This window comes from Phaethon aethereus (assembly GCF_964289735.1).
Source record: "Phaethon aethereus genome assembly, chromosome: 9".
NCBI lineage: Eukaryota > Metazoa > Chordata > Aves > Phaethontiformes > Phaethontidae > Phaethon > Phaethon aethereus.
Genome location: NC_138585.1, coordinates 14,482,944 through 14,503,485, shown reverse-complemented (window position 1 = coordinate 14,503,485; position 20,542 = coordinate 14,482,944). Strand labels below are relative to the sequence as shown.

The following is a 20,542-nucleotide window of genomic DNA, read 5'->3' as shown; positions in this document are numbered from 1 at the left end:
ATGACAAATGAAGTTTGTACTTGGAAAATGTCAAAATACATCACAATTTGATTCAACATCTAATATGACTTTAAACAGCTATTTGGAAACTTTTTTAAAAACTCTTGTATTACATCTCTTTACTGCTACTTTTAATGTTTATTTTATCTCCATCATTTTTGTTACTCCTTTAAAAAGATGAACACCATGGGGGAAAACTGTGTACAGCTTTTTGAATTTGAGCTCATTAAGCCTCATTACAGAGCAGCACTTCAGTTAGTTCGACCTAAATCAAGTGGTATGCAAATTGACTGTGAAATACTACTGATCAAGGTGATGATAGTACAGACCTAAGACTATATTCCCAGATAAGTGTGGAATGCCAAAGTAGATGCTTATCTCAAAGGAAAAAAACAGCTAGGGCTGCCCCACCTTTTGAGCTTGGAGTAGTTCCTATGACTCATTTTACTGTATTAAAAATGATAAGATTCAAGTGCCAATAGAAGAGAATTTAAATTAATGTGGTAAGAGGCACAGGTGATCAATAGGAGATGACATTTATTCAGGATTTCTTAAGGAACTTGTGTTTAATATGGCTGAACTGTCTGTTGTGTTGTGTGTGACCTTTTTGTTTAAACTCTCTGGGTATTACTAGAACAAAATCTTTTTAAAAGGCAAATATGATGCCCTTTTTAAAAGGAGCTAAGCTGTACTCTCTGAGACTACAGCTGAGCAGGTCTGATTTCCTTATTGTACAAACTTTAAGAAATTCTTTATTATTAAAAAGGACTAACAGGTAGATGGATAAACAGATATTTTGAAGAGAAGTCAGCTTGTCTTTGTAAAGGCAAAATAAGGACTTGCAGATCCTCCAGACTTCTTTGAAAACAGGGAACATGTAGATAAAAATCTTCATGGGAACATGTAGTCATCAGAAGGTCGTTATGATTACAGAAGACTTTGAAAGTAATGGTTCTTGGATCAAAGGCTGTTAAAATTAATGGTGCCATGAGATAAAAGGAAAAGATGTTTTGTAGATTTTCAGTTGATTAAAACAGGTCCCTTCAACTGGGACTGGATTCCCAGGAGGTTGTGTTTGTCAATGATCTGGGGGAGGGGAGAGAAGCTCTGAGGCAGAGGCATGGGATCGATTTTTATTATTTTAAAATTATTTTTATTTTCAGGTTAAATAAACTAGCTGCAGAGAATAGCAGACAAAAGTGAACAGTCACAATAATAGCTGGTGACATTCATTGTACAGTAATGAATGGGGAACAGAGTTAGAAGGATAATCCTGTGTGTGCCCATATAGTGATAGGCTACCAATGAAGTATTTCTATTCCAGAAAAATTTTGGAGTTGTCACTGATAGTTCTCTGAAAACATCACCACAGTAGTGAAAAGGGTAAATGAAACGTCGGGTATTACTAAAGAAGAATTAGAGCATAACACAGAACATGACACCAAGTGTATTTCTTGTGTATTTGTATTTTGAATTTTGTGTGGTGTTCAGTTTGCCTTGTCTTAGAAAGGATATAGCATAAGTAAAAAGGAAAAGGTTAGCCTGAGAGAGAATATGATAGAGACTTAGTATAAAATATGAAATTAAGAAGGTTCTCAATTGGAAATGATTTACTAGTTCTCTAATTCTAAATCCATCACAACTATCCTGTAAAACCCCTGCTAAAATTGTGAAGGTCACTGCCACAAAATGCTGCGGAGAAGAGAAGGCTCAAAAAGAGAACAATTTCAAAATGACGTTAAATGGATTTGCACAGGGCACGTTGCAGGTAGCTGTTACAGATAGACCTTGACTATTGGGTTCTGAGATGGTTTTCTGGGAAAATTACTGGGTGTTATGTCTAAATCCTGCTTGACCATCTGTCAGTGTTTGCTGTTAGTAAGATTCTTGACCAGCTGGGCCTTTGCTCTCATCCAGTATGGCAGTTTTTACTGTTTGTGTGGAGTGTATTTTTTTTTTTTTAATGGAGAGGGACATGAACTATCAGAATAATTTATCCGTGTCTGTATTGTATTATGTAACTTGATATTTCTGAATAAATTACACTAGGAAGAAAACCTTGGATGAATGTCTAGAAGATGTTATGAAGCTTGACTATAATGTGAGTTAAATGCAGGGAATCAAATCTCAGTTTCTGGCCTTTGTGTCACTCAGCGATCATGATTATCTGCCCTAGAAATCTCCAAGTCTCCTAAGAAAATGCCACCCGATAGATTCATCCCTCAAGTAATGCATCGGTCATGAGACGATCAGAGTGGCAGGAATTAATCTTGAAATGTATCTGGGAGGGACTAGAAACGTTACGAGTTTCAGAGAATGTGATAAAGTAAACAAGTAACAGGTGAATTCCCTACTGTTGTCCTTAGGCATGTCTAAATTGGAAACATTTGCATTGTGTTATGCTACGCCCTCTTCTATGGACAGTAGATAATGTTGCTGTGCATCTTATAGAATCTTCTTGTGTTCTAATGTAATTGGGAAGTGGCAGGAGTGCTAGCAGTTTGATTTTTGTCTGGTGTTAATTTTTATATCACACATTAGTACTTTCATCTACTTTCTTGTAATGCAGGACTTGGAAAATTTATTTGACAGCTGCTCATTTGGATTTAAGCCTGAGTAACTAGCATAAAAGACCCGTTTTGGTTTTGGATTCTTGAAATTTAAAGCAATTAAGTAGTTATTTATTTATATTATTACCACTTAATTCGTTTTTACATATCCATGAGTCCCCTTTCTTCTTTCATAGCTTTCAGTCTTACTTTTTCATTTGTTTCACCCCTATTTCTTTACCTGCTCATTTTTACATGTGTTGCACTGCTCCAGTTTTATCAATTTTTGTCCTTCAACTTTAGCAATCATAATCAGATAAAGTAGAACATACTGTAAAATATAATTTTCTATGTACTTTTTTGCTTGCTGGAAAAGAAAAATACTGAGATGTCTGTCAAGCTGGCACCCTGTTTGAGCAGCAGCCAGAGTGGAGGGTTAGGTTTAAGAGTATAAACCAGGACAAACAGGTATCCTGCTTCCTCTGAGGGCTTTCAGAGCTTTCTGCCTGTTCCAGTTTAAGGATTCCAAGAGCTGGAGATGACTTATGTGTTTAATAACCATGAATCCACGAGTTTTCATGGACTTGGCCAGCCTTCTTGTAGTGGCAAGAATTCATCAGTGAAAGAACACCTTCTGCTGTTTGTAGCCTAATGAGGGGAGGACAGTTGGAGTCATGGCACCTGTTCTTGTGCATTTTGTTCAAAGATTTTTTTTTTTTGCTAGTGCAAAACAGTGTTGGAAACAGAATTCAGGTTGTTTTTAAGGGAATACCTTGCTCTTGGACTGAAGACTAGATTAATCTCTTCCATTCTGTTGCTGGCCCTGTGTGGTTTTAGTTCATTTCCTCAGGAAGGCAGGCGGGGGTTAGGCCAGGGCTGTTGGAGCAGTCTGTGCACGGAGCAGCTTGGGCACTGGCCTGGGAAGTGGGAGCTTTTGAACCTCACGTGTCAAAGTCATCCTGAAACCCAGAACTTCACCCATGGCCTGCCCACTGTTATGAAAGTGTGGCTGAAGGTACATTTAGCTTGGTACCTTTTTGTTCTAAGGACGTAAGAATGAAGAAAGTATATTTTGAGTAATTGTGGTACATAGGCAAATAAATGCAGGCTGTGACCTCTCTTCTTTTTTTCACTCTTTAAACTGTTTAGTATCCAGAGATTTTATTGATGTCTATTAGCTCCTCAAGGTTTAGGGGCTGAATCTTTAGCAGAATTGTGTTGTGGAGTGTTGCTTTAATTATAGAATGAAACTGCAAAATTTTCTTTAAATAGTTTGTAATCTTGAGTTGTCTGAATCCTGTTTTGCTTTGCCTGAGTCGTAAACTCAGAACTCTTGTCTTAGTCCTTTCCATGGATTTTTTTTTGTAATGAAGAATTTCAAATATTTGTATCCTAAAGTCTTTAAACATTTTGCTGTAACTAAATGGAAATTGGTAGAAATGATTGTGTAAACTAGTATCCTGTCAAATTTAGACCAAAAAAATTAATGTAATTGAAGTCATAACTCAAGAAAAGCTTACATAGTTTTTCATATGTTTTAACGTATTCTGAGAATATTGTAATATTTATTGATACCCGCTTTTTTCAGGTCAGTGTAGTTAATATTTCTTCTACCCAGAGTAAATGAGGCAAGGGTGTGCCACCAAAACCTGACTGACAGAGTTTTGGTAAGTGTGTAACCAACACGAAATGCTGGGTTTGTGTGATCCCAGGTCTGCCCTGGCACTGACGCAGAATAGGAAGTCTTGCACTTCAGGTCTGACTTCTGCAGAGCAAAGTGGATGTCACTGCCGTGTCATCTTCCCAGAGGAGGTTTAACCACCTGATCTCAGGGCTGAACCTCATCCTCTGGCTCCCGTGTCTTTGTCCTGAACAGGTGAGTCCTCATGGAAACTTCAGGGAACTGTTTAAATGACTTCTGCACTCAGTTTGGATACACGAGGGCTTTGTTAGCTCCGTTTTAGTTCCAGTTGTAGATGACTTGGCCTAGTTCCAGTTCCTGAGACGGACAGGCTGTTTTTGTACTGAACCCAGAACGACTGGTTCAGATTTCCTTCTCTGCTTGAGAGGTTAAGCAGCTTCTGCACTAGCTAGGTGTGGAGGTACCATAGTTGTGTTTGTCCATCATAAATTGATCAAATCTAACTTGTGTTTCTATGATGCAATTAACCCAAAATCCAGATAAAATGCCTATGGATAATTACAGACCAAAAGTCAGTTTATCTGTAAGCCTTATTTCAAAAAAAAACACATTGTTTTCAGTCAACACCGTAAACTTAAAATTATACATACATGTTAGTTTTTTCCATTGCAAACTTGCATAAGGCTGTATTCTTCCCTGAGTTATACTGAAAAGTGCTAGAATCTTTAGAAATTTTTAGCAAACAGCATTGTAAGAAAAATATCAGACTTTATTTACTTGTGGAGTGAAAGTTTGCTCAAGTAATGCTAGGTATTAAACCTGTTAAATAAAACTTTTATAGTATTTTAATTTACTGAAGACAATGAGTATTTGACACTACAGAAAAGATGCCTATTTTGCTGAAACGTTGCAGGGCTCCTATGACTCATTCTAGAGCCGGGATGTGTTGTATAATGGTATTTATTTTGAGATTGTATTATAACTGCATGTTGTCATGGAAGCAAATCTGAGGAGCTTCCAGTGTTTCTGTGGTGTAAGAATGAATAAAATCAGATGAGGTACCTAGCTAGTAATTGCATGGTAAAGATTTTAGCCTTAGCTCTGAGCAATGAAAAAACCAAAGCATCTGGATAGCAATATAAAGCTGTCGGAACTGTAGTGAAAGTAATTTGGGAAGAATTCAACATTGGTAAAGATAAAATGCTAATGCCACTTATGTGTATGAAGTCTTTTGTAAATGAAATAAGGAGTGGCTTTAGTATAAAGCCACTTTATGATAAATCAAGTCATTAATTTTCCAATATTTTCTGACATTTATGTCCTGAAAAAGCTAATGGGTTTTGATTAATGGATGGTTATAGATGACTTTTCTTATGTGGTTTTCTGTTTGCTGTTTGGCTTTCTGCTCATGCTCAGTGTTTTAGGGCAAATTTGTTTATTTTTGGGTAGATAGTAATAGATTGCTCACAGAATAATACTGATGTCAATAAAATATTATACTTGTCTTGAAATGGGAAGCTCTAGCTTGGATTTACTCACTCTCTTCAGATCACTTCATTACTCCTTGTTTTAAGACTGTACACTTAAGTACTTTGAGGGCAGTGGGGGGGCTATAAGTGAACCTGAGTGTTTCTTATCCTAAAGAAAAAAGAGATTGTGCTTTAGATAAGATGAGGTTCACATGCATAATTTTAATATTTTATGAATAATGTGTCTTACAGATTTACTAAAAAAAAAAAAGAATTCCCAACAAAAAAACTTTTGGAGAAGAGTTCTGGAATAGTTTTGAGACTTAACTGATGCATTTCTAGTATTGAGAGAGATCACTTCCTAGAGTCAGAGCTAGATAGATACAGGTCATCTTTGCTATTTGAAATCATAGAACTCTCTTTGTTCATCAGAACAAAATAATCATGCTGTCTAGGAGGGTTTAATTATTCCCTGAATAATTTAGGAGTGATTGGAAATTATGTGTTCCAAAAGCTTATAAGAAATGCCCTCTCTCTTAAAGCATGTAAACAATACTCAACCTTTATTGTTGTATTTTGATTTAATAGTGTTCTCAGGAGTGGACAGAGTCTATCACATCTCAGTTTCCTACTACAGCATACCCTTTCTACTGTGAATTTAAAAACCTAAAATACTGACACTCTAGAGCTGCCATTATTTTTCTATAACACAGGCTTAGAACACATTTTCTCTTTGGATGGTATCTTTCTGATGCTGAAACCCTGCTTGGGCTTCTTTGTGGACTCTTCAGCATTATAATGAAAGCTACTGTTCTTAAGGCTGATGTTAATTTAAGTGGAGCTTTCTAGGCCTTGCATTAAGTTGCAAATTAAATGTATTAAACTCATTCTCAATAGCACTTATGAACCTAAATGAGGAGCCTTGCAGTTCTGTTTTGAGCTTAGAGTGCTGAGTTGCTTCATGAATACAGATGACTAACCCACTGCATAGGGTTCAGTGCTAGACATTGATTTAGTATTTGAAAAACAAAGTCACAAATTACCTTTATTAAAACCACTATTAACTTTGTCTACTTTTTGTGCGTTATGGATGTGGCATATGACTGAGACTCAGCCATTTCAGCAGTCCCTGAGAGATTTGGCAGGACAAATCAGTTTGAGCTAAGTAAATGTTTCTGAATACCAGTCACAATACCAGATAGTGGTGGTCTCCTTTTTATGAAACATTGTCTGTGATGTTAAGTCTATAAGGGTCCATTTTTAGATCCTGACAGAGAGAGGACAGGCTGGTTGCTGAAGCTATTGTTCTATTGAGACTATTGTTCATATTTGCATGAGATTCTTAGCGCCTGAAAGTTTTACTCATCAAACAACCACTGGATACTGTGTGAGAGTGCTGGTGATAGTTTTGTAGTTCCAGGTTCCCCAATGGACACATGCTTTGTGGGTGTCCATTTATCTCATAGATGAAGCTTCACTTTTTCTGCAGAGCAGAACTTGATCCCACAACCTTCTGAACAGTCTGTCTTGTTCTGTATTATTGCTTATGGTTCTAACTTTTTTTTAAAATATTCTGCACTAAAAAATGGCTTACAAGGCCTCAGCAAGTAAGAGTTTTTCTGTCACTGCTCTTGCTGCTTTACTTCTGCTTGGGTAATCATGGTGCAAATTGTTCCTCCCTGGCTTGTTTTTGTAGATGAATATTGCAGTGAAGAATTGACAGTAAATAAATTGCTTATTGTCTTTAAATCAGTTCAGGTCATTGTCACCATCTGTGATTTTACTGATATTCTGCTGTTACTGTTTTTTCCCCTTCAAAGCTATTTATTTATGAGTTTTAAGTTCATTTGAGTTCATTGTAAAATGCTGTGGGGTTTGAGGAGGAAACTAGGTTAGAGAATCAATTTGTTGACTGAGTTAAAAACAAAACAAATAACCAGATAACCCCTACAGTTTAGTCATATCTAGCATGCTAGCTGTGTGTCTTTAAAATAGAGTGCTCACAAAGATACGATTTTCAAGAGCTATGGTTTACTCTGGGAAAAAGTGAGATCTAAAGTAAAGTCATAGTTGTTCAGACCAGTCCTTTTAATCTACAAGGGCTGAGTGGCTAAACCCTTTACTTTCTGGGATCCAGAAAAACTTTCATATCTTTGTTACAGTACTTACCTGAACTGATGTTACAGCTCCATGATGGCTTGTCTGTCCTCAAAATCTCCTAGTAAAACCATTGTAAAACACAGATGGCCTACCCATCTTCATGTAGACATACTCTCACAGGCTTCAGCTCAGTTTCTTTGTTTCTGTGCTTTCTGTCCAAACTCTCACTGGAGGGACCTGGATAGCATCCAGGTGGAGATCTAGGTATTTTTATTTCTTTATCCTTGGGAGGCCATAGGAACTGGTCTTTGCTCCATCATGGCGATGAACCTCAGATCAGAGCCCTTGAAGGGGTAAGAGGGTCAGAAACCCAAATCTGAAACAAAAAGTTCCTCATCCTTATATCAGTGCAGAATGATAGGTAGGCTTAATTGTAACCACCCATGGGTTGAGGCTATTGTAATTAAGCTTATAATTTACTGTAGCTAGTCTCTCTTAAGGTTTTGTTTGTGGTAAATCAATTTATTGCTGAAAAACAGTATAGAGTATGCTGGCTTGGGTAGGAGAATCTACAACAGCCTGACCCCCATGAAGTACATGTGATAAATGCAGTCACAAATTTATAAGCATGAGTGGTTAGAAAGCTGGAAAAGTGTGTGTATTTAAAATAATTTGCTTTTTAGCCACTGTGTGTGAAATAGATATGGTGTCCATATAAAAGCTGGAGAGTTACCTGTGCTAACATGCCAAGCAAGGTGGACAGGTGAGTTTGATTTCATCAGGTGGGAAGTGCATTTTTAAAGCAAAGTAATGTTCTGGTGATAGGAGAGAAGCTTTCTCACATGAAAGAAATCACAAACCTGTAGAGAGGGAAAATCTTGAGTCATACTTCTATTCATGGTATTAATTTTTTTTGTTGTTTTGCTTCCCATGCTCTGTATTTGGTTTATTTTACCCTCCAGACTAGCTTATCAGCAATGACAGTACCCATGTCTGGGTAGAATTGGGTCTTCTGTCTTTGCAGTTCTCAAAATTCAGATATATGCAGCATATTAGCATGTCTGACTGTTACATGCTGTTTTGGTATATAAACATTGTTTGGAATTTCAAGCCAATACTTAAATGATTGCTTATGCTCAGGTAGTTCTACACTTTTTTAGCTCTTGTGAAACTTGGTAATTTTTTATTGGATTTCTGTGAAACTTTGTTTTGGCAGTAAGGAAATACTTGCATGTTTTATTTCCAAATCCCCTTGATGCTACATTTTGTTTAAAAGTCCTGGCAAAATACACTCAGGAAAAAATATGCATGTCTTAAATTTATTGCTTAACAGCTCAAGTCACTGACATTGTGGTACTAAGGACATGCCTAGGCCACAGGATGGCACCGACTTAGGGAGGAGTATGTCAGAGACAGTGTGGAAGTGCTGGGGCTTAGATGCTCTGGGCAGCATACAGCTAACGCAGATTATGAGTGAGGCTGGATGACAGTTGTGCTTTAGTCTTAACACTGCTAGACCCCACCAAACAGCATGTAAGTCCCTGAAGGTATGTTTAGATGAGTATTGACTTCTGTGATTTTGAGGAAGATGGATGCAAAGTTCTTAAAATAGCAGGCTTCACTAGTGAAATGTCCTGTGGCATTCTAGGATGTAGTTCAGAGAAGATAGAAAACTACACTTCCAGACCTTAAATTATATATCTCTAGAAAGAAAATATGCTATTTATCCTCACCTTTGTCACTGGGTATTGAATCAAAATTGTTTCTTCCTACCACTTTTAAGTTTTGTTCACTTTGGAAGATACTTTATTTCCTACTTTCAAGAAGAGGTAATGAATATGGGCTTGTTCTCATCAGTCAACTCTCATATTAAAAGAAGTTCCTGATTCTGTGGTATCTGCTTGAAGGCAGTGGGTGAGGTACAAAATTATTTTGGGAGGATCCTCCCAGCTATTAGAATTGCTTTTGGAAGTAATGAAAGCTGGTTATTGAAGCTTTAAAAAAGACCTTTGCAGTAGATGTTGCTGTTTAAATATTAGTACTATTTTCCCTTTCCATGGGTATTATTGTTATCCAGCTATTCAGTAAGTGTTATAGAATGTGGAAAGAAAATTATTCTTGAAGAAATACTACTTGTAAAAGATCACTGGCACTTTAACAGGTTGCTGCAAAGAAGTGTGCACTGTACATTTGATATAGTATTTTAAAAGAATGAAATACTGATGATTCAGCTTTGTGTTCAGAGTTTGTATGTAATACGAAAGCACAACCTGATCCTGAACCCCGCCTGGTTACGAAAAATCACTTAGCACTCAATGTTAGAGTGGAGCAGTTCATGCTAGTAATTAATACAGTCCGCAGAGAACACTTGCAGATTCAGGCTTTCTGCAGTCAAAAGATGATCTGCCAAACCTGTACAGCTTTAGTTATGTAAGTGCTTTTTCTTGCTTTGCATTATGCATATGTCCCACTGCTTCACCAGAGATCTTTTTTTTTCTATCGGTGCGACTGCAAGGCAGGCTCTGCCTTACTGCAGGTGTGTGAATGTAATTGGGCAGAATGATCCCTGTGATTCTCATAACTAATTAATATTTCTGAATATCATTCTTCTTGCCTTCTCTACTTTTTTTCCTTTCTTTTGCTGTTGTCTGTTTTTATTTTGTTTATACCATGATTGTTCTAGATAAGCCTTACTACATAATCAAAGTGTATTCCTTTCCTCTTCTTCCCATGTTATTTTGACCAAGATGCTATATTCACTTTCCATACTTGCATAACACTTTCAGTGCAGCCTAAGGTTTTTCACTGGAGATTGCTCTGGCACGCCGTGCAGCTCTGGATGTGTTGGGTATTCTGCCTGTACCTCCTGTTCCTTGGCTGTGTTTTGGTATTTGGACTGTTGCTCTTGGAACTGCAAGTGCCTTCAAGTTTTTATTTTCTTTTAATTATTGATATCTTATTGATACTATCGCCGGGACCAAAGGCACAAGGACTTCCAGAAAAAAACCTTGTGCTGTTACCAGTTATCTGGTACATCATCTTCATTCTTTTGCCACTGAAGTCAGCATGTCTGAAAGCACCTTCAAGAGATGTGAATTCCTTTGGTCTCATCTTTTGCCTTGTGTCTTCCTCTTTCTTGTTTGGAGGAGAATATATAAAGCCAGACAACTGGGTTTCCAAGAATATGGTATCCAGCATCTCCTCCCCTTGCCCTCTCCTCACTTGGCATGCTTCAAAGCTGATTTTAATCAAGAGGCTACTTGGTGTACATGTTTTCAACAAAATTGATGCCTCCAGGAATAAGATGTTCCTTCTGAATCTGGAACATCACTTATTTTGGGATTTATTATGAGAAAAGCCTTATACCCAAACCCCCTGGCTTCTTCCTTTTTATATTTCAGTAATGATTCAATGTCATGGTAGGTAGAAACAGAGTACTAATATGCCAGTGAAATGGGTGGTATGTGTGCAGCCTGCTAGACCTCAAGCAATCTTGATAACACCTCTAGGAAAATGTTTGTGGTCTACAAAAGCAGCCATTTGGCACGCTCTTGTCAAAGAGGACTGATAGAGGCTTTGACACAAGATACAGCCTCTGTCCATATAATCCCTGCAGGCTGGAAAATGTGCCTCAGAGTTGCTCAATATTAATGCGTCTGTGGAAATTTCTCAAGGGAGAAGTTAGTTGTGATGTGCTGGTTTTGAACTGTTTACCTATATACACATTCACAACATGCTTATCTTCATCTCTGCCCTTGCCCTTCACTAACAACATGTAGAGATCCTTGGGTTGTCTAGAGCAGAACAACCCAGGTGCATCTGTCTGTATGTACTAGTGAGACACAATCCTCCGGCTCTCTGATACTTCAAAGGCAAAAGACATACCTACCATACAGATGCACTGCATGTCTGCAAACGTTTGTATGACCAATGCATTTCCAGCTTCCTGTCCCAGACCAGAAACCTTTCTGTTCTCTACATTTATGAATATTGCATTAATGATATGTTATGCAGCTCTTGATTACATCCATTCTGGGTAGAAGATGAGACATGGCAGTTCTTGGTGATTAGAGGAGCATCTGTCAGTTCCTATTTATCTCTTAATATCCGTGCTATAAATAACTGGAAATGTTTGTACTTAGATCCGTATTTCTGTTTTATTCTGTGTGTAAAAATTATGCTGACTCATATTACTTAAATATTCAGATTTGCTGTAGGAAAGTGTACAGTGAGAGGGAGGATAACCATGTTTTAATGCTATGAACTGATGAAATCCCTCCATTTTATCCAAATACAGTACAGTTGACCTAATCAAACTTTGTTTCCTATAGGCTGGTGTCCTTCATTCTTATCATACCCAGTGCCAGATACTCAGATTCACAGCATATTCCTAGAACTAGACCCATGGGGCAGGAGGCAGATGGTGTGTGCTGTAGCTGGTCCAGAGCTCTGCAAATGCTGGTAGTGTGTCCATTGTTGAGAAGACTGCATGACCACTGACTTGAGCCTGCTTCTTCCTTCTGTGGTGTTAGGAATATAGGTGTCTTTATTTAGCTGTCAATTTTCATGTAGACTCTGGGAAATTAACTTTTGATCCTTAACATCTCTTCAGAATGATTGGCTGGTAAAGTTAAATATTCAGCAGCATGATTTAATCAAACTAGCGCCTCATTTTTTTTTGGTGGGGGGTAGGAGTTTTGGGGCTTTTTTGTTTTGAAAATTGGGGTAAAAATGTAATACAGAGATTATCCTCTATGACATTAAAAACTGAATGAATAAAATAATAACTCAGGTTTGTGTAAATGTCTTCTATTTTTAATTTATACAATATGCACCTTAAAATTGTGGTCTCACAGTGCTGCTGTGTTTCATGGAAATTCAACTCTTAAAATTATCAAAACAAAGTAATTCTTGTTATGGTCTGAACAAATTTGTTTTCTTTGGAAGTTTAATGCTGAAATCTTGTACAATGTATCTTCCCATTCACAAGTCATATAATTTTAATCATAAGCTTCTTTAAATTCATTAGTTTTCAGCTCCCATAGAGTGTTCAGAAAAGTAGAGCAGTTGGTATATTTTAAAATTTTCTAGATGTAAACCTTGGAGAAGTTTTGAGCTGGTAAAATACAACAAAGTTTAGGGATAGTAGGAGCTTATGGAAGAAAGTAAGTAACTATAACCTTTCATAGCTTCTTTTTAATAAAGTCAAATGACTTTTGCCATCTATTCAATAATTTGTGCATTGCATTGATTATTTATGCCCAGCAAATTGACTGTCGTGTGGTGGTTCAATGGTGCTCTTTAAATAGAGTGAGAGAGTACACAACATGCAGTACTAGCTACAACAGTATTTAGTGTTTATCCCTATGACCATAATCTAGAAAACAATCATATTTTGAACTTTCTCAGAAAGCAATATTTTGCTTTATATACCCTCCTTTTTTATTGCAAAAAGGACTGTTTGTGTTGCTAGTTTTATGACTAGTCACTGTCATGACTACAAATACTGTGGTGCTACAGATGACAGTGAAATGGGAAGGCTCAAGCTCGCTGATTTAACAAGGAACCCAAGAATGGAAATAGGTCAAAATCTTCATATGCAGCCAAAGCAGCCTCTCCAGCATCAGCAGCAGGAACTGAGCATTCGTTCATCTTTTAGTTCATCCACATTGCCGGTGTCTTCCAAACACAGAGGAAAATTTATCAACCTACGTGACAGTGTAAAAAAGAGTCCGACAAAAAGCACAGCAAAAGTAAAAGCTGCTAGTGGTTGGGTGTCTGATGGCTCATGCTCTAACTGTTCTTTAGAAAAGGTATGTGTTGCATTAGGTATTTACAGATATGCATTTTTGGTGCAAACTGTAGAAAGTATGTCACGTTTTTTCTTTCTGTAGTTTTATCCCTGCTATTACTAGAGAATTAATGTTACTTAATTTTCTTTTGTGTTTTATCGCTAGAAATCAAAGTAGTAATAACTGAAATTGGGCTGGTAAAGAAATAGATCTGCTCAGTCTTTTTCAGTTAAGATTGTTGCACTGTATACAGTGTAGGTGTTTTAATAGTAATTTCTTGAAAGTGAATAAAGTCTGGTTTGCTTGATTATTCTTTTTTTGTTCCCCAAAATATGTCTTTTAGTACTTGACAAATACCAGCATTATGGAATTTGCTGGTTTAGTTGATCTGCTTTGGGATGTGTATGGTGCTTTGATAATTTCAGGTTAGTTGGTGTTCCTTCAGAGAAGAAGTTATTGTGTGTGTTGGTTAAACATGAGAAAATGGGTATTTTCTTCCTTTTCACAACATCTGGAGTTAGTCTTAGATTTGAAGGCACTCCTTTTAATTGATCACTTATAGATATTTTCTTAGTGTTTTTAAACACACCACTTAATTTTATAAATATTAGAAAGTCTATACTTACAGTTTGAAAAAGAATTACTTGAGATTTATTGTACTGTTGTAACAGAATGGCTTTTCATTGTATGTGTTAGCACATTTAGTTAGGCTGACAGACTCTGTTAAAGTGAGTTATTGTTCAAGTCATGCATTCCTATATATTAGTCTATCATACTTTTGTGCTATAGTTCATACATGTTCAAAACAAGGTTTTTAATTGGACCATTGCTTTCTTCATAGTTTAAATAAATTGGTGTCCATTCAAACCAGAATTCTTAAATATTGTAATCAGAGACACATTTATTAAGCTATTTTGAGAATACACTTTTTTTTCCAGAATACTTTAGCGTATTAATTTGGAGGATTCCTACAAATTACAAATGTTTCTTGAAAATTCCTGGGAAGCAGAGCATTGAAGGTGATACCCTGAGCTATTGGAGCCTATTCAGCTGCTCTCACAGATACTTGCATCATATAACAATTTCAGGCTCATTATGTGCCATACTAAAATAAAATTAGCATTCTTCTATTATAACGATGGTCCAAGTTTTTTGCTCTGATGGTTAGGAATCTTGCATTGTCCTTCCTTCACGTCAATTCCGTGAAACGCTTGCGTGAAGACAGGCTTACCTTCATTTGGATTTGCACACCCTTTGAAAGTGGTTGCCAGTGTTGTCACCTCTTCCCTCACCTACATGGTAGTGGAGGAGACTCCACAGGAACATTCCAGGATGCTTGGAAGAGCAGGGAGCGGCTTTTGAGGCTCATTGGGTACTAAACCAGCAGCACAAAGGGAAAATACAAGGACAATACTAATAGCTTATGAGACTGGAACCTGAAAGGTTTAAAGGACTTTGAACAATGTCAGCTTTAAAATAATAAGGCTGGAAGTTGGAACTGGTTGCGAGGGTTCTTGAAGCGTTTGGGAATGAGAAGCCCAGAGAGACAAGGGAGTTAGGAATTGAAAAAAGGAAGGAAGCAGGAAAATAAAGCTGTTTGGTGCGGAGAGGGATGCAGCTTGTTTGGCCCATAAGGAGAGCAGCTACGATCGTGTTGGTTACTTTAAGCCAGAGGGCAGGGGAGTGTGGTCGGTGGCTGAGAATAACTTCTGTTTGTTTTTAACCACCTCTCATTGCAAGAGTTGTAACTGTAAAGCTGGAATTTATCTGGCCTGCTAATGGTTAGCTTGTCAGCCTTAATGATGTGTTGTATTCTGATATGTAATATGTGTATATCTGAAATTTTGGTTACCAGGATTTTTTACTGTGGACACTCGGATAAGGCAGACTTGAAGGGGTAGCTTATGTTTTGCATATGTAGGGCTGAGTGAGTACTCAAGCTATTTAATTTGATCTGTCCTCTAAGGGTTGCATCCAGTAACTGGAGGTTTGTTGCACTGAGCATTTCCTGCATCCTTTACAGAATATATTAGCATTTTTCTAGACCAATTTATATTCTCCCCCACCCAAGGGGGTAGAATGTTACAAGTGTTTTGTAACACCTGAAATATTGTGGTATTGTCCACAGATGTAAGGATGTTTAAATGACAATAGTAATGATATTTCAAGATATCAAATATATCTTGTTTTTACATGTTTCAATAACTGCAACATTTTTCACCAGCTGTTCATTTTGGGTGGATTGATTTTGAGCTGAAAAAAACCCCTGTAGAAATACTATATGTACATTTCATAAGAATTGCTACTCTGGGGCTGTTTCAGATTTCTTCAATATTTGCTTTCACTATTTATTTTGGTGTATGCTATTGGTGTATGTTGCTTCGTGTTTTAAAATATGTTTAATACTTCTATGTTCTGAGTTTTTGGTTCATTTTCTGGATTTACTGTTTTCTTTTGTAATTATGCTTCATTATATTAAAGATCACAAGAATGTCTTGGAACAACAAAGTTGCAAGAGCTGTGATCTGCTCTTCAGCTTGTAATTTTGATGATAGTTGCCAGTAGTTTATGTTTTTGACAGCTTGTGGACAACCAGTATGTTAATATTTAAAAATGTTTTGCTCAAAATGCTGTTTGTAATCTTGTTCCTTTGCAGCTTAATTGTCAGTAGCTTTCCTGGTGAATATTTTAATGAAAATTCCTAAGACCAAGATTCTACTAGATCGGATCTGTTTTAGCATCTTTCACCCATTTTACTAAAAGATTTTCTTTGATTTTTTGCCCAGTTTAGAAACCTGAAGGTACTTCTGATTTTTCCCCTTTATCAAAAACGAGTATTAACTTTTGTTAAGTGCTATCAACTTCAGCCACTGTTTCCCTGCTTTTGTACACTGCTGTGTAATGGTGATGGGCTTCTGTTGTGAAACCAGCCCGCAGAAAGCCTGAGTCTGTCCATTGACATGAACAGGTTTTCTGTTGGACCCCAAAGTCTTATTGTTCTGTACTGCAAGGTGAGTAACTTGGTATGAATAAGCGATGTGGATATCTCTTACTACTTTGGGTTCTCTGACATTAGCATGTTGCTGGGGATGCAGTGCCATATATAGCATGGTTAAAGGTGCGTGGTTGTCTTCAGCTGTGGCTATAGTTTCCAAATCCATATGCTATTTCAGAATTATTTTTTTTTAAGCTGTTAAATTTGAGTCTTGTTTCGTTTAAAATGTTTTTCTAGTTTTCATTATTTTTGATGTTTTGTTGGTCACTTTTTAGCCCACAGAAGCTGTTCCCTCCTCTTCTCCCATTATCCCTGTGATCCCTGTCCCACCAGTCCCTGCTGAGACCACTGTCATCCCATCAACCATACCACAGGTTTTTATTCTTTTTTTTTTTTTGTTAAATTTGTTCAACTTTTATTTATTCAATTTATTTCGTTGCTTTGTTTAAACTCACATTTTGGTGTTCTTGCACACAGGTTTGTGGTGAAGTGTGAAATAGCTGAATTAATAATACACCGGAGTTTAATCCTAATTTGTTTTTAGTCCGTTTAAAATATCTATATTTTCATATGAAAGTAATATCATAGAATGTCAACACACAAAAAACCCCAATCCATGTCAAGACAAGTGAAAGCACTAACCCCGAGTTAACATTAATATCTTGCATATAACTTAGAAGATGTGATCACAGCATGGCAAGATATGGAATAATTTAGAATAAGTAGCAGTTATATTTTTGCATAGTGAATGGCATTCTGCTTTTATTTTTTGTGACTTTACTGTGCCTATTGAGTGCAAAAATCTCAAATCATGGGTGCACGCCTTCTGAAAAGTTGGGTCACTTTTTAGAATTGTTTGGTGAGAGATATTTATTAACTTTAAAAGAGAATTAAGTTGTCCAGAATATTACTGGGATATTTTTGTAGTATACACATAAGGGTTTTTTTTAAGGTCTGCCTTCAAGCTAAACTTGCAACTGGTGGTAGTCTTTTTTTTTGTCTGTGCTATGTTGTTAAAGTTTACATAATCCAATAATTATCAAAAGTTTTTGCAGTTGGCTCTTTTATAATGCAGTTTTCAGTGGATGTATGTTTACATGAATCTGTACCTTTCCCAACAGGCAGACCAGAGATTTGATTAGTTTCAGAACTGTTTCCCCCTTATAGAGGGAGGGGTTCTGCCCACATTAGAATTTGAGGCAGACTAGTGCAACCAGTGGACTGCTGTCAGCCTTGGCGGATGAAGATAACTCTGTTTCCAGTAGCATTTACTTTCAGGGAATTGCCAGTAGGCTAAACTTAATTAAAAGTAAAATAGTTAGTGCTTTATGTATTTATATGTTCTTTGCCATTGCTGTGGCAGTGTTATTGTCCACTGATGATGCTGGATTACAAGCAGAAGAGTAAGAATGGAATGGTTTGTGCCTTTTGTCTTCCGAGTGCATATAAATGTCTGCGGGAGTTAGCTGTATAATTCTGCATTATTTGTGACTCCAAGCAATTAGAAAATATCAGAGAAGGTTATAATCAACTTTGGATTTGTCAGATGCATTTTTGTGCAATAGATCCATCTTTCAATTTTATTAGTCACTTTATCCCTTAGGCAAGCCCTTAGTCTGCTTATAAGCAAACCTGTCAAATGGCTTTTGAACAAACCCTGGCACAGAAGCTTGAAAGTGTTAGGTAATTTGGAGAACTCTTGCGTAACAGACTGAAATACCACGTCTTCCTTACAGAAACTTTTGATGTTTTGAGTTAGATGTTGCCCTGTGTCTTTGCAGTATCCAGGTGTACTTTTGGAATGCCTTGCATAAAGCTTTTCTCCTTCCTGCTTGGAAATGATGGATTTTTATTACTTCTTGATGGAGAATTCAGATAAATGCAGGAGTGCTACGAACAATCACTGAAGTCATGGAAGGTGTTTAGCACCTGTCAGCTAGTTTGTGTCTCAAACATACTGTTCACATAGAAACATGACCTACTAATAGCAATTTGCTTTTAGCTAGTCTTCCTCTTCTTTTTGTAAGACATTAGAAGAACACTTGTCAGCTTCAAGAAGAAGATTCATCACAAACCAGTTTTCATTGGCATGCTTTTGTTGAATAAGTGGATATTACAATATTAATATTAATCAATAGTATTGACTATTAATATTAAATAAAATAAATTCTAAAATTGAGTTAAATGTAAAGAACGTGACTGAACTTTCTAAATTAATCCTTGGTTTGTTTTCTATTTATAAATTGAAAATCTTTTCATAGGTGATACACAAATATAAACTAAATGTATGTGTGCTCGTCTCTTGTAGATCCAGTGGGGATTAGACTCCTAATGCCTCATATTCAGTCAGGTTCTTATTAATACAATACGTTGTTTTGTTTTTCTTAAAATCATGTTAATTTAAAGCTCTTACAGGGTTGGCTATGCATAATTTAATTGATTAGTATTTTTAATACAGGACTTATTTTTAATTTAACCTTATTTTAATAGAACTTGCACTTGAGAAAGAAGCAGAAATTGCAATGTAACTTAATGGCAGAAAATAGTTGTGAGAGAAAGCGTTGTTTTGACAAGAGATTTTTATCGTGACAGTAGTAACTAGTATTTGATTTCTGTACTGTGTCCGAGAGAATTGCTGGGTGAAAAAGGTGTTTGATGGCATCTTGACAGAGTCATAAGTGTCATCCTTTTTGTTTCCTTTTTTTTTTTAATAGTTTACTCTGTTAACTTGCGTAGATACCACCAGATTTAGTACTTATTAAATGATACAAGCCTAATTTCTGACACAGCAACCTGATACCAGGTTGATGATTCCTGTCTAGTGATGGTGGATTATTCATCTCAGTCTTTGGTAAGGAGCTTCTGAGTCATGACTTACTTCCTAGCTTTTGGAGGCTTTTAAAAATCATGAATTCTTCAGAAGTATGTTGTTGTCATGGTAACGAAACTAAAATGCAGAATATGAATAGGTTAATTTAATTGTCATGTTTTCATAGATCTTGGGTTTATCTTTGAATGAGTTTAATACTAGCTTCTGTTGCAGCCTGTTAAACTGTCCCTAAATTTATTTCCACACACATGCACACATAAGAGATAAAAAAAAAAAAGGCTTAATTTTAAAAATAATGGATATTTTTATACATAAAATCTCTGCTTCATTAAAGCAGTAAGGAGACTGATGTTTTTGTGCCACAGAGTTTGTAGGCCCTGTTGAAGTTAATAGTTTTTTTGGGGGGGGGGGTTTGTTGTTCTTAGTGCAGGCTAGATGCTACCTATTTTGAAGGCAGATATAAAATGTATTTATTTGGAAGTATTTCAGGTAAATGGCACCAGTCTGTATGGATTTTCTTTCAGTTTGAAACCACAGTTTTCACAGAAAAATTCTCAGTAAGATCAGAGAATAAAGGTAGTAGCTTATTCTACCAGTACCAGGCTAGCAAGAATGCTATGCTGTTTCGTATTCCTATAGCAATAATCTCTCACTGTTTATGGTTTGTGAATTCATAACAATTTTCTGATAGAAGCACATGCTGCTATGTGGTAGGTGAATGTCTTCTGTGGTTTTGCTTTCATAAGTCAGTCTTGTAGATATTTTTCTTCCATAAGTTTGTATTTCTGTAAGTTTCCATTGTGCAGTTTGAAAGGAGGGGGAGAAGTCTTCCTGTTCGGCAGAAAGAGGTATTAAATGCACCAAAACCTGGCTTTAAGATACTGGCTGTTAAAGTAGCTTCTGAATGTTGTATGACAAATTACTAGGGTAGCTGATTTCATGTCAAATGATAGCACAATTCATTTTTTCCTTTTGAAAAATAAGAAATAAATGGCAGAACTTGTATGTAAAATATGAGCTCAGAGTGTTGGAAGAGTGGTATTTTTTTTTGTGTGTGTGTGTGTCATGAAAGCACTTTGTTCAGGATAGAAGCAAGTGTTTCAAAAGGTGAATTTTTGAGATTCTCAAGCTGGGTCTACCTTTTAACAGAACTTTGGGAAACACA

The 20,542-nt window shown here is 36.6% G+C and overlaps 1 protein-coding gene across 5 annotated transcripts in view; it reads left to right on the top strand.

Moving 5' to 3' along the window:
• The window catches only part of DLG1 (discs large MAGUK scaffold protein 1), a gene marked incomplete at its 5' end in the record, with an annotated part of 140,766 nt that overhangs the window by 54,633 nt on the left and 65,591 nt on the right, over positions 1-20,542 (top strand). For 2 of the 5 annotated variants that reach the window (XM_082003802.1, XM_082003801.1), the window contains one exon: positions 16,823-16,921. The exons of the other annotated variants lie outside the window; for them this stretch is intronic. In XM_082003802.1, the coding sequence (XP_081859928.1) occupies positions 16,823-16,921 (99 nt within the window). The remainder of the gene's footprint in view (positions 1-16,822; positions 16,922-20,542) is intronic. 5 annotated transcript variants of the gene reach the window in all.